This window comes from Phaethon lepturus, unplaced genomic scaffold (assembly GCF_000687285.1).
Source record: "Phaethon lepturus isolate BGI_N335 unplaced genomic scaffold, ASM68728v1 scaffold20745, whole genome shotgun sequence".
In the NCBI taxonomy this organism is placed as follows: Eukaryota; Metazoa; Chordata; class Aves; order Phaethontiformes; family Phaethontidae; genus Phaethon; species Phaethon lepturus.
In genome coordinates, this window is record NW_010541783.1 from 538 (window position 1) to 15427 (window position 14890).

Genomic DNA, 14890 nt, shown 5'->3' on the forward strand with positions numbered 1-14890 from the left:
CACAGTAATAGAAACTTGTTTGCAAAGGCAGAATAATTAAGCCAACAGATGTGGCTACTGAACCCTTGCCTTTTGTAGGATATTAAGTGTTCAAGAAATGTGTGGATGTGGCGCTTCAGGACATGGTCTAGGGGACATGGTGGCGCTGGATTAATGGTTGGACTTGATGATCTTGAAGGTCCTTTCCAACCTAGTGTTTCTGTGATTCTGTGATATGGTTCAGAAAGTTATTTTGGGGACAGGTTTAAAAGGGAACTCTTCTACATAATAAATACTGAAATGTGAGGGAAAAATCACTTAGTTTATGTAGAAAAAAAAATCTACTGAAATGTGAGGGAAAAATCACTTAGTTTTATTTCTCCCCTTTTTTTTCCCTTTCCTCTTCTTTTCCAGGAGCTGGGAACTAATACAGTCCCAGAACTGCCTATGGAGCAAATGGTAGAATTCAGTGTCACTCTCACTGATCAGGAGTACACAGCTGAACTTAGTGATCCCAACTCCCCACAGTACCGACAACTCGCTGCCAAATTTCAGCTACAGGTAAGGAGGTTGAGTGAGTGCCAAAATGCTGGCTTGGTACCTTGACTGAGATTTATAATATGAAGCTGCCTTCACCATGAAACAAAACTAGAATCTACTGCCCTCATTCGAAATAGGTAATTCCTGTTGTCTCAAGACCTTCATTTTTCCTTCATGTATAGCCAACTTTCCCCCTTGTTTAGGCCATCTGTTCAGCCACCAAGCTAACAAGCCAACGTCTTTTGTCAGCAGTAGAACATCAGATAACTGACAAACAGACTAACTTTAGGAATATCATTTGAGCTTCATCAGGAATTCATGGGCAGTACTTTGCCATAATTTAATTTCTACAATAAACCTAATGAGAAATGTAATATAAATGTTAAAGGTAATCAGCTACTGTTGTCTGAACTATTCTTCAAAGGACTTCCAATCATTTTGTTGTGCATTACCACAGTTTCTGTAAGAACTGGAACATCTGTGGTGTTTTAATATAATTAATAATATTAACTGAATGTTCAGCTATCAATTTAATAGATAGCAGTTAATGCCTTGAGGGTCCCAAAAGGTTTTCTTAGTAAAATTAACTAAGGCTTCTCATCAGTTTCACAAGGATTCCTTGGTACAAGCTATTTCAGTATCCTGGTTCAGTTTCAGATATGCATATAGAAGGATGTGCTGGCAGAGCTGATAAAAAGTGGCTTCTCTGGAGATTTCCAGTATTATCCTCAAACAGAACTGCCTGCAGACTTTTTTTACTACGCATATAATGATTTAATTCAGCAATTTGACTTTGAAGTTATTTCATTAATTTCATTAGTAGGAGGGGTGAAATGCAAAGTTTCTTGATTGTTAAATTATTTTCCATTGTCATGAAATTTTACCTGTCACTTTAAAGAGTCCAAAGCTGCTCTTGACATGCAATGTTGAATAGAAAAATATTTGTAGTCTAGTACCATGAAATACACCTGACGTGCTTTCCTCCAAAGATAGGTCATGGAGGAGGCAGACGGCAATCTTAATACAAGAGTTTTGCAAGTGAATTCAAAGGGTGAGAGTGAGGAGATTAGATTCAGAATTAAAACCTCATCCAGCTACATGAGCTCCTGTACAAATTCCAGAGAAGCCCTTGCAAAGGTTGGGGCCATGGAGTTCCAAGCTCAGTTTCTGATTCATTCCAGGACACAGGGAATGTTACAGTAGGGAGGGAGTTACAGGAGGGAAGAGTTACAGTAGACATTACAGTGTCTAATGTTCGGTACATCTGTACACCACAACAGACATTTAATGGAATGCAAATTCAGATGCTTACACTACTCAGTGAATCAAGATTCATTTGGCAAAAGTAGGAAATAGGAAGATACATATGTACATACAGTTAATAGAAAGCATCAGTTTCATTATGATATAAAGAGAACCAAGAAGAGACTGAACGAGTCCATGCCAAGAGTCAGCTGGCAGAACATGGATAAAATGGGGTTCAGTTGCCTAAACATGCACCTCTGGTGCTATTTCAGGTGTCCCAGGTTATCCACCACATCTGCAAGGGCCTCTCAAATATGAGGGAGCTGCACTCTTTTGAACCAGCAACTGAGCAGATGACCTTAAGGCATCTAAAATGATAGTGCTTGCCAAAGTTTAGGAAAATGAATTGCATCCTAGTGATTTAGGCCCTTAATCGCCATTACTTTCAGTGAGCATTAGTCATATGAATAACATATAAAATCTTCTCACAGCCTAATTGCTACTTCTGCACCACTTTTACTCAGTCAGACCAAGCTCAAAATGAAGTATTTACCTCATTTCCTTTCCTACTGTCCTCTTGTGGGAGATGGGCAAGGGAATGTAGATGGTAGGCCATTTTCTGCGCTAGACTTCAGCTTCTTTTTTGCTTGCTGTGATGAAAAAGACATCTAGGCTGGTACAGTGTGGCAGATACATACTTGTTATTGTGATAATATACTGATCTTTCTTCTTCACTTAACCTACATTAGTGATACAGGGAAAGCTGTGGGTCTTACTGACTTTTCCCTACCATTTCTGACAAACTCTCATGCATGAATGAATGTTTTAAATGTATGCTGGGTTTGTACAGAATCCTAAAGCTAAGGAAGAGGAAAGATCTCCACATCAGTTCATATACTTTTTAACTGATATGATGAATTAAAAGGACCTGATTCCTCAAAAGGCTTTTTCATTTCAAGTGCTGAATTTCCTCAACTCCACAGGCTTTGCTCACAGATGATGGCTTAGACGATGTATTGCCTGGTACTTTACATGACCAGGTAGTGAACCAGAAAGGAACTGTGGAACTGTGTGTTTAAAAAAAAATCCTTTTCCTCTGACATAGTAGATGTACATTTGACTTAGCTGTATAAATGTTGCTACAACTGGAAAAGACCAAAAGATCAATCGGCTGGATCTCAAAACATTGTTAATTCTTGAGGTGCTTATAAAAACACTTATTATACTAAAGTCTGAAAAATGTATACAGAATTCACCTGTTCTGCTCATTGTTTAGTCTTCATATTGTCTCTTCTATTCAAAATCATGTAATTGTACAATTGTTTACATTAGAATTAAAAATATATAAAGTTGTTCTCTTTGTACCACAGTCAAAACTGTTTAATTTATAAAATGTTTGTCAAATATTCTAAATCTATCTCCATTTAGTTAATATTTCTAAATAATTAACAATTTACAGTTAAGGTGACCTGAATCACAAGATTATTCATGAACCAAAACTGCTGAAAATTAGAAAAATATTTGATTCATGTTGTTTGACTTGCTCGATTATGAACTAGATTATCACTGATTTACATAATTACATTACTAAAACACGCTGTATTTTGTAATTCATTTTGCCTATTAACAGGCAATACAGGCAGCACATACAAACCAAATATTGTATTTAAGTTGAGCAATGATGACACCACAAAGAGGACAGTTGAGACTGTGTTCTAGAGCTCTTCCTGAAATGTGAAAAATATTGCCTAGGTAGTCAATCTGTGCTTGCTTTTTAGCAGTAGAACTTACACTGAATTAATGATTTTATTTTTCTCTATAGATGCAAAAAATATTTGAGAAACTTCCAGGATTCAAAGAAATCCACGTATTAGGATTTAAGTAAGTAAGAAAATGGGACTCATTTTTCTATTGGCTACTAGGATTCTCCTCTTCCTTCTTTCCCTCCAACATGAAGAGACCTATATAATAGTGGGGTGTGTATTGCTATAAACAGAAAATAGATTTCTTGGAACAACACAGAGACAATATGGAGAGAAGTGTAAACACATCCCAGATGAGACTATGAGGTTTTGAATTACTAAATAGAAGTTAGCTTTGATTCCCTAAGGGCTGAAGTAATCAATAACTCCTTTGAAATTCTTTGCTAGCAACATTGTATTGAGGACTTTCTTAAATGACAAGGTAAAGAGAGTTAGGAGTATGATTATTTGGGTGGCTACTTTTTCATGTGTGGATCCTGTGCCCTTCATAGATGACACTGAAGGTGCCTTGGCTAGAGAAGGTTGAAGGAGGATACATGTTCACACATATGAAGCTTTTCCAACAGGTGTTTCCTTGGTGTTTCCAACAATGAAAAATGTTTCATTTTTTAATAAACTTGTGTTCTGTCTTGCCATTTCTTTTCATTTTAGCTTCCTTGTACGTTTACTGCTAACACAAGCTACTGTGGATTTTTTTCAATAGACAATCTATAGAGGGGTGTCAAAACCTGCATGTTTTATATGGCTATGCTTCTATAGATAAGAGCATATTATGTAAAGAATCAAGAGGAAAACAAATTACAAATAGTAAGAAATAACATAAAATTGGAAGGGAATAAAGAGCAGGAAAAAAAGACATAAATTCATGTGGGCTTATCGCACAGCATCAGGAACATTCAGTCCTTCTAGTAATATTTAATACATGTTGAAGAACATTCATATCATAACACAACTTTAGACAAAAGCATACTTCTTCCTAGTTTTTCTCTCTGCAAAATTGCTGGGGAAAAGGAGAGAGAAGAACAAAATAGAGTGAAAATTAGTTGCTTACATTTTGATAATGCAAGTGAGAAAACAAAAAACTGGCTACTGCAGAACAAGCAGAGAAAATCTGCAGCAGCGTCTCAGTTACAACGAGCAATAACTAACCTCTTTCACTTGTGACTCCAGGACATCTGAGTTCCATTTCTGTTTAGTATCATGGTCTTAAGAACTGATCTGAAAGCACATTCATCACTGTGGAAGACCAGGATTGCTTCCAATCATCTAGTAATTTACTTAGCTCCTGAGAGTTACAGATCAGCAACGACAGGTGGTGTTGTCCATTCTCTCTTAGCCATACTGCTACATATGTCAGCAGCATTTCCCATAAGGCAATATGGAAGGACAACATTAGAGATATGCTAGAGAATTCATCAGGGAAAACAACAATGCATTATATTACAGAAGGTCAACATAGGCATGTCTTCCAGAGGTAATTAACAGGTCAAGTTACCCCTGTGACTAAGATCTGAGTAGGCACCATGTAGAGTAAGAGTAATAGTTGCTAATACTGTCACAGGTGTTCATTGCCACCATAAAGATATAGATTAGCAATGACAGTGGTCAAATGGCACCATTTGTAGTGGGAGAGAGGAAAACAGATATTTCAGACTATCAAGGTTAAAGTAAAATTCCTGTTTCCCATCCAAAGGATGGAGATTCCCATTGCTTTGAAAGGAAAAAGTAAAATGATGAAGAGTAGGCTGTCATTTTCACACAGAGATAAAAATTATAGATGACACATAAAAGATAAAATAAATTGTCAAAAGGTGTTTTTCATGTATGACTGATTGATTTATTGATATACATAAATCTTTGTTTTTCTTTCTTTTGCAATCCTTTATCACACCCTTTCTTCTGTGATGACATGAAGACAGAAGAAGGAGAAAGATGGGTAATTTGTCTGTAATTCATAATTAAGATTATCATTTTATAGACTATCAGATGCAGACAGATACATAAATAAATTATCTTTATCTTGATGTGGCAAAGTGAATTGATTTGTGTTCTGACTAAGTACAAAATCTGTGATATAAAGCAGCAGGGACTGCTTTTACCTTAATCTGAAAGGTTCATGTAATCAAATTTTGTCAGGATATCTCTGAAGGAAAGAAAATTGTTTGACCTAAGAAAATTCACAATCAGATGACTAAAGATCTTTATCAGTCATAAACTGAAAGTGGAAAAAAATTAGGGAAACTTCATGTTTAAATTTTCTCTTTTGATCTGCTGTTTCCTAGATGTATTCCCATATACACATTATCTTCAATAAGTATGTAGAATTTATTTGCTGTCTCCATTAACAGGCCAGATAGAATGGCAGAGAGACCAGTTACTAGCTTGATAAAATGCAGGGAGCTTTTGACTGGTGATACAAACAGTTACAGAGTCTTTTGTCATTGCTTAAAAGTGCTGCTGGGGAATAACTTGTGTAGAGGTTCCTATAATTTCTCTTTTATTTGTAGTTTAATGCTTTTCCTGAATTCTTGAAATGTCATATAAATGTAAATACATAGCACATACTAGATAAAGTGAAATTCCTCTCTCTCCAGTCATTTGATATTATAAAAAGCAACATAGTGGAGTACAAATGTTTTACAATGTATTAATTATTTTTCATTTTTATTAAGTTAATTTAGCATCACTTATGAAAAGTGATGTATTAATAATTGTGAAAATGTAAGACTTCTGTTAAACAAGTGTATCTAGGGAGAAGCTATACACGTTCATTTGGACTTGGAAAAACTAGGTCCCATCGTGAAAAGTGATTTGCTTACCACATTAGCTAACTTTCTTGCTGTTCTTCAAAAAACAGTAAAAGTTGCCCCAGTTGTGATAGTATTTTTGCTTACCTGTAGTTTTATGAACTGTCTAATCCCTTTTCATATGTTCCTGTATAATTAATAGGTGATTATGGCTTCTAGTAACCCCAGTATGCATTTATGACTGTTTGAACCAATAATCGATGACTTCAAACTATATTACCAGTTCTACAGATCTCTGCACAGTCAGATTAAACTGGATTATGTTAGAACATTTTTACAATTTTCTTCAATATTTGAATTTTTATTAGAAATTACTCATCAAAGAAAAAAATGTTTAGGTATAGAAAAAGTAATTTGAAGATGACAGTCTCATTAGAAAGAAGTATATCTATCTTCATTGTTTTTACAGAAGATAATATGTTATGGTTGCATATATTTTTGTTTGTTTGTTTGTTTGTTTGTTTGTTTGTTTGTTTGTTTGTTTGTTTGTTTGTTTGTAAGTTTGTAAAATCAGTCCTCAGCCAGTAACTGATTTTGCTGCACTGGGCATTTTTGCATCTTCCCCTTGCAGATCAAGCAGCACTGTAGCACGATATGTGGTGAACTTTGAGAGAGATGGCTCAGAAACCAAAAGTACAGCAGATGACATCTCTACTATTGGATCTAATAAGGTTGAAAATGAAAAAATTCCACTTTCTCTAAAGGAAGAGAGGGAAGTATCAGCAACTAAACTCACAGTAACAGACCTTCAGCAACTGGTTGCTATAGCACTCCATGAAGACCAGTCCCTGCCAATGGACCTTGGAACACTTCAGTTTACTGATGGTCAGTAGGCAGGCCAATGCCAGGCACAAGTCTGAACCTTGCCCTTTCGAACTGATGCAATTTCAGTAAGGTCTCCTTTGCTTCTCCAACAGATGGTTTTCATTTGATGTATCCCATTCTCCTAAGTGTTGCATGGCATCCAAAGGATGCACAGATCTAAGTTAAATTTTATAGTAAAAGGTACCTTTGTAATTATACAGCCTAACTTGAGTCACACTGTAGCATTTATTTTTCTTGGTTGTTTGTTTAGAAAAACTGGATATTTTGCACACTAAGACAAATAAGAGAAAATAAGACAAATATGGGAAAAAAGAAAAAGAAAGAGTATGAATATTCACTATATAACTTTAATTTCCCAGTAGAGACAGTCTCCTTTCTTTAAATGAGACAAAAAGTGAGGGCTTCTTCTAACAGAAACTTAGCTTTCTGAAAGCTAACTTTCGACTGCAAGCAACACATCTAACCTCCCCGTGAAGTCAGAGGGACAGACACCTTAAAGAGCAGTTGATCCCAAGCTAAAATCGGTGGTGTGAATCACACTGTAAATGTGCATTTTGCTCTCTGAAACACAGAGGCAATGTAGATGACAAGCTGGGTGTGAAGACCTCCAGCAGAAGGTTGAAAGGCTGCATCCTGTTCAGTAATCCAGCTAATAAATACTCCCTTCTAGTCCATCAATGATTTTTTCAAAGCTAGCACTGCCCTAGTTTTGGGGAGGTGGGTTAAAAATGGGGAAAATAATTTAAAATATTCTTTCATATGTATATTTACCAAAACAATTTTAAAACACACACCAGATTTTAGTTGTAGTGTTTCATTTACAAACAGCAGTATTTTCTTGCAAAAAAAGAAATTTTAGGTGAACAAATACTTTCTGTAAGAATAAAATGTTATATTTTAATGTAGATTAGAAGTACCAAGAAAAAATTTCATGGACATAGAACACTTTAATAATAACTATTTTAATCAACTTTTCCCCACTAGTTATTTTTAATAACCAGTTTTAGAAAAACAGCTTGCATGCAAGCATGTTTTAAAGAGCTCCTCTGAGGGGGTGAAGGGAACAATTGGGCACTAAAGCCAAAATGCTGAAAGTAACAATGGTGTGGACTCTGGGTAAAACTGAAAAGAATTTAAGCTTAATGAATAACACGATATAATGAATCATAGCCCATACGGATTTAACTGAGCAGTTCAAACTTCAGCTGATTTTAAGCATTCATCCATGGTTCAGTTCTCTCCAGACCTATCCCATTTATACTAAACAAAGAATATTACACGTCAAATTCCTGTTTTCATCATAATTGCCAGTTTAAATGTAAATTTATGCCTCTTTCTTCTTAACATGGATTTTTAAAAGTAAATTTTTGATGGAGAATGATTTTCATCCTGTTTTTTACTGAGTTTATGTGTTTTGATAAGTTTTCAGTGTGCCACTGCAGAAATATTGTGTGCTGTTTTTTGGGGTTTTTTTTCAGAATCTGTTATACCACCTAGTGACTTTGATAATGATATCCAGGCTATGGTCACTATTCCTCTGGCAGGCCCTGATTTGGTAAGTTAATAGTGGTTGTTATATTTATATATTTCTCCATCAGAAATGAAATTAAACAGTGTTAAAATGTACATAAATATACAGAAAAAGGCTTTTATGCTAAAATACATATCTGCTTTTTATAAATGCTGTAGGGATGGATGTTGTGTTGTTATACTGTGACAGAGATACTGTTTAGAGCATTTACAGGTGAATATTACTGCTTGATTACTTTTTCCAGCTTTAACTACAAAGTAAAAAATGCCTCACCAGTTCAGTAGTACATCTCAATGACAGAAGGAGAGCAACTGACAGGGACAGTAAAAGTCATCTTTCTTTGACCGTTTTTAAAATTACAGGCAGTGAGATTAGGATCACATGCACATACCAAACATTTTATACATCCCATGACTTTATGCTGTTAGCTATTTGCAAGCTCCTGTGGCTAAAAATTATTGGCCTTTTTAGCAATGAAAGCTAAACATAAGAATGAAAGCTGCTTTTTAAAAACTTTTTTTCAGGAGGATTCCTTGAGTGTGGAACTCCCATTAGGTTACCCCAGCCCAGCAACAGTGGACCAAACAGGAGACATCTTGGTCAATGAATTTACAACTGGAATCCCTGTGCTAAGTGGAGACATCAGTGCCCCTGAAGACTTTAATAATTTTGTTTCATCTGAACCTGTGTTTCCTACTAAACCCTCCAGAGAACCATTTCAGGACAAATCTCCTCCACACACAGAAGATACCGCTACTGACCACCAAAGTTTCACAGTGCCTTTCAAAGCTCTGGGTAGCACTAGCAGTCCTCCAAAACCAGAGGATTCCTATTTGCCTCCTCCAGCAGATGATTCTGCTAGCAATGACTTAATCACTGATGGCTATGAGTCTCCAGTGGAGCAGGCTACCACACTGGCAGTTTATACCACAGGTAGCTTTACCCCACCTAATCTCCTGCAAGCCAGAGATGAGAATACTGAAGCTGACGAGAAGAAAGAACTGATGCATATAACAGGACCACCTTTCAAGGAAGCTGACCAAGATAGTCTGTTTGGACAAGGTAAGACACAAAAGATTTTTCCATAATAGAGAGTAGGAGAGATCCAGTTGTTATTACAGATGCAGTCATGTAGAAGTAAAGTAAGCATTCCTTTTAGTTGTGACAGAAATTTTTCTTGACCATCAAAGGTGAAAAATTTACATTTCTGATTCCCATTTCAGGAAAATCCTAATGTACTTCAAAGTTGTCAAAGTAAAAAACAAACAAAAAAACAAACAAACAAAAAAACAAAAAAAAAGCCCCACCCCAACAACAGGCCCTTGGGCCCCTCACTATAAGAAGGATATTGAGCTGCTGGAGCATGTCCGAAGGGCAACGAAGCTAGTGAGGGGTCTGGAGAACAAGTCTTATGAGGAGCAACTGAGGGAACTGGGCTTGTTCAGTCTGGAGAAGAGAAGGCCAAGGGGAGACCTCATCGCCCTCTACAACTGCTGGAAAGGGGGTTGTGGTGAGGTGGGTGTTGGTCTCTTCTCCCAAATAACTAGAAGAAATGGCCTCAAGTTGCACCACAGGAGGTTTAGATTAGGTATTAGGAAAAATTTGTGTACTGAGAGAGTGGTCAAGCATTGGAACAGGCTGCCCAGGGAGGTGGTGGAGTCACTATCACTGGAAGTGTTCAAAAGACACGTAGCCGTGGCCCTTCAGGACATGGTTTAGGGGGCATGGTGGTGTTGGGTTGATGGTTGGACTTGATGATCTTGAAGATTCTTTCCAACTTTAATGATTCTGTGATTCTGTGAACAAATGCATAAGGATAAGGCATGCTTTCTACAGGTTATTATGGTAAATATTCAAAATGGCAGAGTAAAAAAAGTCAGAAAAAAGAAGGCTATCCCAGGCTAACACAAAAAATTCTGGTATTTAAAACATGGAAGGTAAATTACTTTGGGTTCTACGGGCAGATCTGGTTGATAGCAGCAAGAGTATCATGAAATAATTTATTCCAAGCAAAGAGTACAATGGGTCAGAAAATTTTACATATCTACAGGTCTGATGAATGTGAAAAACTTTTTAAAATTTGTGTTTTCAATGTTTGTTTATTCAGTTTTATCCATACAATAGGGTTTTTTAGAGGCACCCAGAAATATGAGAAGAAAAACCCCACATAATAAATCAAAAAAGTATATACATACATATGTCTGGGTGGAGAAAAGTCTGTATAATTTAGCCTTTAAAATGAAAAATATATGATAGACATGTTTCCCACAGTTATCAGAAAAGTGTTGGCCCTGCGGATGAAAAAAGTTTGCACAAAGATAGTAGGGTCAACTTTAGGGCACAGGCAAATTAGGCTTTCCCTTAGAATAGCAAAATGTCAATAAGACTGCTGCCTCCATCGCTACCATCAGCAGCTTGGAAAGCCATGAGACACTGTGGAGAACTGGGTGTGGGGTAACTGGATTGTATGGGGCAGCAGCTTCCACTGGCAAAGCACTGAGAGCACACCAGCTTTTGTCTGCTCCCTCTCCTGCTCCCCAACCTGGCCTCAACAACTCTGTGTTATTTTAGACTTACACTTCTAAGAAGCTAGAGGTCACTACAAACACATGGGAGGAATTAGTTATTTGACGGATATTCACATGTGCTTTGTCTTAGATTTTTGACTGACCCTCTGAACAGAAAAGCAGAGGGCAGGTAAGAACTTCATAGGAATCAGCAGGAGTCTCTGAAGTGCCCACGTAGTCTCTAAGCAATACTAAAATATCTGCAAAGAACAAATTAAAAACAAATTCAGTGGCAAAACTCCCACATTAGCTTGCACAACCACCCTCAGTGCTTCTGGATCCCCAAGAATGTCATCCTCAACACTTGTAAGTTTGCTCCCTGCTTGAGGGAAGTCCCTTGCTCCCATAGGAGGCTCTACTCTGTCCCTGTTCTGCTAGCTCCCTCCTTGCTCAGCCCTTGGCCTTTCATGTCCCACCCGGCATTCCAGAAGCCTCTTGGAGAGAGCATAATGAACCCTACTCCCCCTTTCAAGACATTCCTCCTAACCCAGCAAATCCAGAAATAGCAAGAAGGCACCTTCATCCCTACTGCCCAGCCACATCCTGTAAGGCAAACGGGCAATGTTTGCATAGCTGGTTGGAAATACCCCACTGTGTCCTTCGCGTTGGGCCCACACAGCAGAAATGTGAGAGAGGGGAATGCTCATGTAGTGTACTGTCTATAGTATTGTTCTTTCTGGATCCACTAAGTAAGAAGATCAGCACTTTAAAGAATAAAGAATATAAAAGCTGACATTTGGGATCATACACTAATCAGCTCCAGACAGGGAAGAGCATAGCATATTCTATGGTCATGTTGTTGCAACTGGTAGTTTATGTACTGTGTAAGAACTTCCTGTTCTATAGTCTTGCCTTTATACACAGAGTTCTGAAGTAAGAGAAAGGCAAATACTTTATGTATTTATGATTAGCAGGGTGACTTAAAGATTAGAAAATCACTTCTTATAAGAATCAATTGTGAAATGTTCCTGAAAATAAAATTTATGATGAAAAGTGTTAAACACAACTATTTTCAAATGCATGCTGAGAAGTCTTGTAGTGCTACTGATAAAAGCACAGCATACCTTCAAATAACAGTACAGCATACCTTTAAATAACATTCATTATAACTATGGAATAGTGTTACATTTGCAGGGGAAAAAAAGTCAGCAGCATTTTTCATTCTATTCACTCATTGGGTTAGGGATTTGATGCCATAAAAACCACATATTTATTTCACAATTTGCTAAATAGCTAAAAAACCTTGTAGCCTAACGGCTCCAAATGATCGAAGAGAAATAGAGGGTATTTGACTCATGAAAAATGCAGAGCAACTTATGCTGAAGATACTAGTTCCATTCTTTTTCTTCAGATCAAAACTTGTAAATAGTTTGTTTATTGCAATTTATTGTAGTTACTGACTGACTGTTTTTCACTGGATGGGAGGAGGGATACAGGACTTGGACCTCCCTCTGGCCCCAAGGTTCAAGCTTGCTTGATTGTCCCCCAGTGACAGTGTGGGACCACAGATCATTTGACTCTCGCACAGGCTCTGATACCTCAGATAGAAATGAGGATTAAATTACATGTTTCTAAATGATCCTCAGAGACAATACATTGCATAGTTTAATGAGTTTCAATGTCATCAGGTAAATATCAGGACCAAGGGAAATTTTAGGAAGGATAATACAATAATAAGTTCACCACTTACTAACCCAGATTTCTTCAACAAATTTTCTCATATAATTTGAAATTCAGTAAAAAAATATATGTAGGTTTTTCTTCTTCCTAAAGCCATTATTGCCAGTGCCCAAAGAACAGGGAATTGTTTGCTTAAAGAGGTGTGGGTCTTCTGTAAGCAGATCTTGTAGGCATCTGGTACTGACCCTGTAAACACTGTTGCACATTTGGGTTGGAACCTGTCAATCTGCAAAAGAGGATGAACTGTCTAGAGCTATAAAAAAAATCTTCCCCAAAATCAGGCCCATTATCTTGTTCCTCCTTGTTGAACACAAGTTATGTCTAAAACAAGCACTAGAATATAAGAATTCCATCATCATCTCTGCAACAGAGAGAAGGAGAAAAATGATTGTTCCCTGTTTAAAAAGGGACGATGTGTTAGCAATGAAACAAAGCTGTAGTTATTATGTTTGCTTAAAATCTTATACTACACAAAACATACTGTATGCTTAACAGAAGAGCAATGCTGAAAATCTATTTACTGAGTTCTTAAAAGAGTAAATTATGTATAGTTTTTCAAACTTTTTCTCTTTTTATAGCTTTTTCAGCTCTGCAAGTCCTGTGTACAGCATTCCCTGTATTCTTTTATTTCCCTAGATGTTACATATTTCATAGGAAGAGATAGAATTTGATCTGGAAATTCAGGACTTAACAACATTTATGACAGAAGCTTTATTAAAGTCAACAAGTGCCGGTGATACAAATTTTAACATAGCAAGCAGAATTCCTCACTAGCAGGTACATAGTTTTTCACACTTTGTGTCTGGCTGCATTTCATAGCCACGTTTCTTAGTAACTTTTTTTTTAAATCCTTTTAATTGTTGCTGGTATGAAACGGCAAGAACTACTTAGATAGTTCTGTAAAAGGTTGGACAGAAGTTTAGTGTTTAAACAGTTGTCTGCAATTCTACTACAGTAATTTTCTGCCCTTTCCCCACCCTAGAGTCCAGAAGATGGAGCAAATTTTCTTCATCACATGCTTAGAACTTTAAATTCACTCCTCTTTACCATGAAAGGAAGAGTTGGCTAGCAGAAATAACAAAATTTTAGATTCTTTTAGGTGTCCTCATCAGCTGTATGTTTCACAGATGGACTTTATTGCATTGGTTATCACATGTATGTAACTACTGGCTGAACATTACTACAGATCCCTGAGCACTGGAAGTCTACAACCTACACCAACTACTTTAATTGTGCCTACCTGAGGTCGCTGAGCAAAAAAATTCTTTCACAGCTCCCAAACAGATAATCAATCAGACTCGGCCTCACACATGCAAATACACACAAAGTTCTGCATATGACATCTAGGGAAAAGAGAGTAAAAAACAGGTGAGGGATGAGAAGTCAAACTAACAAGAGGTGTCCTTTTAAGCCATGCAGGATGAGATTTGTCACGCTTTGGGCAGAGAGTGGGAGGAATGAGCCAGGAGCAAGTGTGAAGCTTCTTTCAGATGATACTGTGCTCATTCTGGACAGTGATGGGCAGTAAAGAGCAGGCCAGTGAGGATTAGACAGCCATGATGGCCAAACAGTGATGGCAGTTACTCCACTCCTTGAAGTAGCCTGGAAATACTAGGAAGATGATAAGCTGTCTTTAAAGTAAGCCTCTCAAATTCTGTTTTGAGATTTCTCAACAGAATTAAGAGAAAAAACCTGGGAGAAATTTCCAGACTTCTTACTGAAAAGTTCTGAAATGCCAGGATCAGATGTCATGGTTTAAACATCTGACAAAGGTTTTTCTTTGTTGTAGCACCTTCAAAATTTAGGCTATTTCCATTTTCCATTTACAACCAGTGCAAAAGCCTTGTTTTTTTCTATGTCTGAGATGATACCTGTTCAGTGCTCTCTAGCTTTCCTCTTTCTTCTTCATATTTTTTTCCCCTCTGGAGTTAACTCATCAGTATCTCTTCTGTA

General features: G+C 37.1%; 1 protein-coding gene across 1 annotated transcript in view; it reads left to right on the forward strand.

Annotated features, from left to right (window-relative positions):
• Window positions 1–393: 393 nt before the first annotated feature.
• Window positions 394–14890, forward strand: part of IMPG1 (interphotoreceptor matrix proteoglycan 1) — a gene marked incomplete at its 5' end in the record, with an annotated part of 39041 nt that continues 24544 nt past the window's right edge. Inside the window, 6 exons of the mRNA XM_010287831.1 lie at window positions 394–540; window positions 3587–3645; window positions 5443–5463; window positions 6906–7159; window positions 8638–8714; window positions 9215–9752. Coding sequence (XP_010286133.1) covers window positions 394–540; window positions 3587–3645; window positions 5443–5463; window positions 6906–7159; window positions 8638–8714; window positions 9215–9752 — 1096 coding nt within the window. The remainder of the gene's footprint in view (window positions 541–3586; window positions 3646–5442; window positions 5464–6905; window positions 7160–8637; window positions 8715–9214; window positions 9753–14890) is intronic.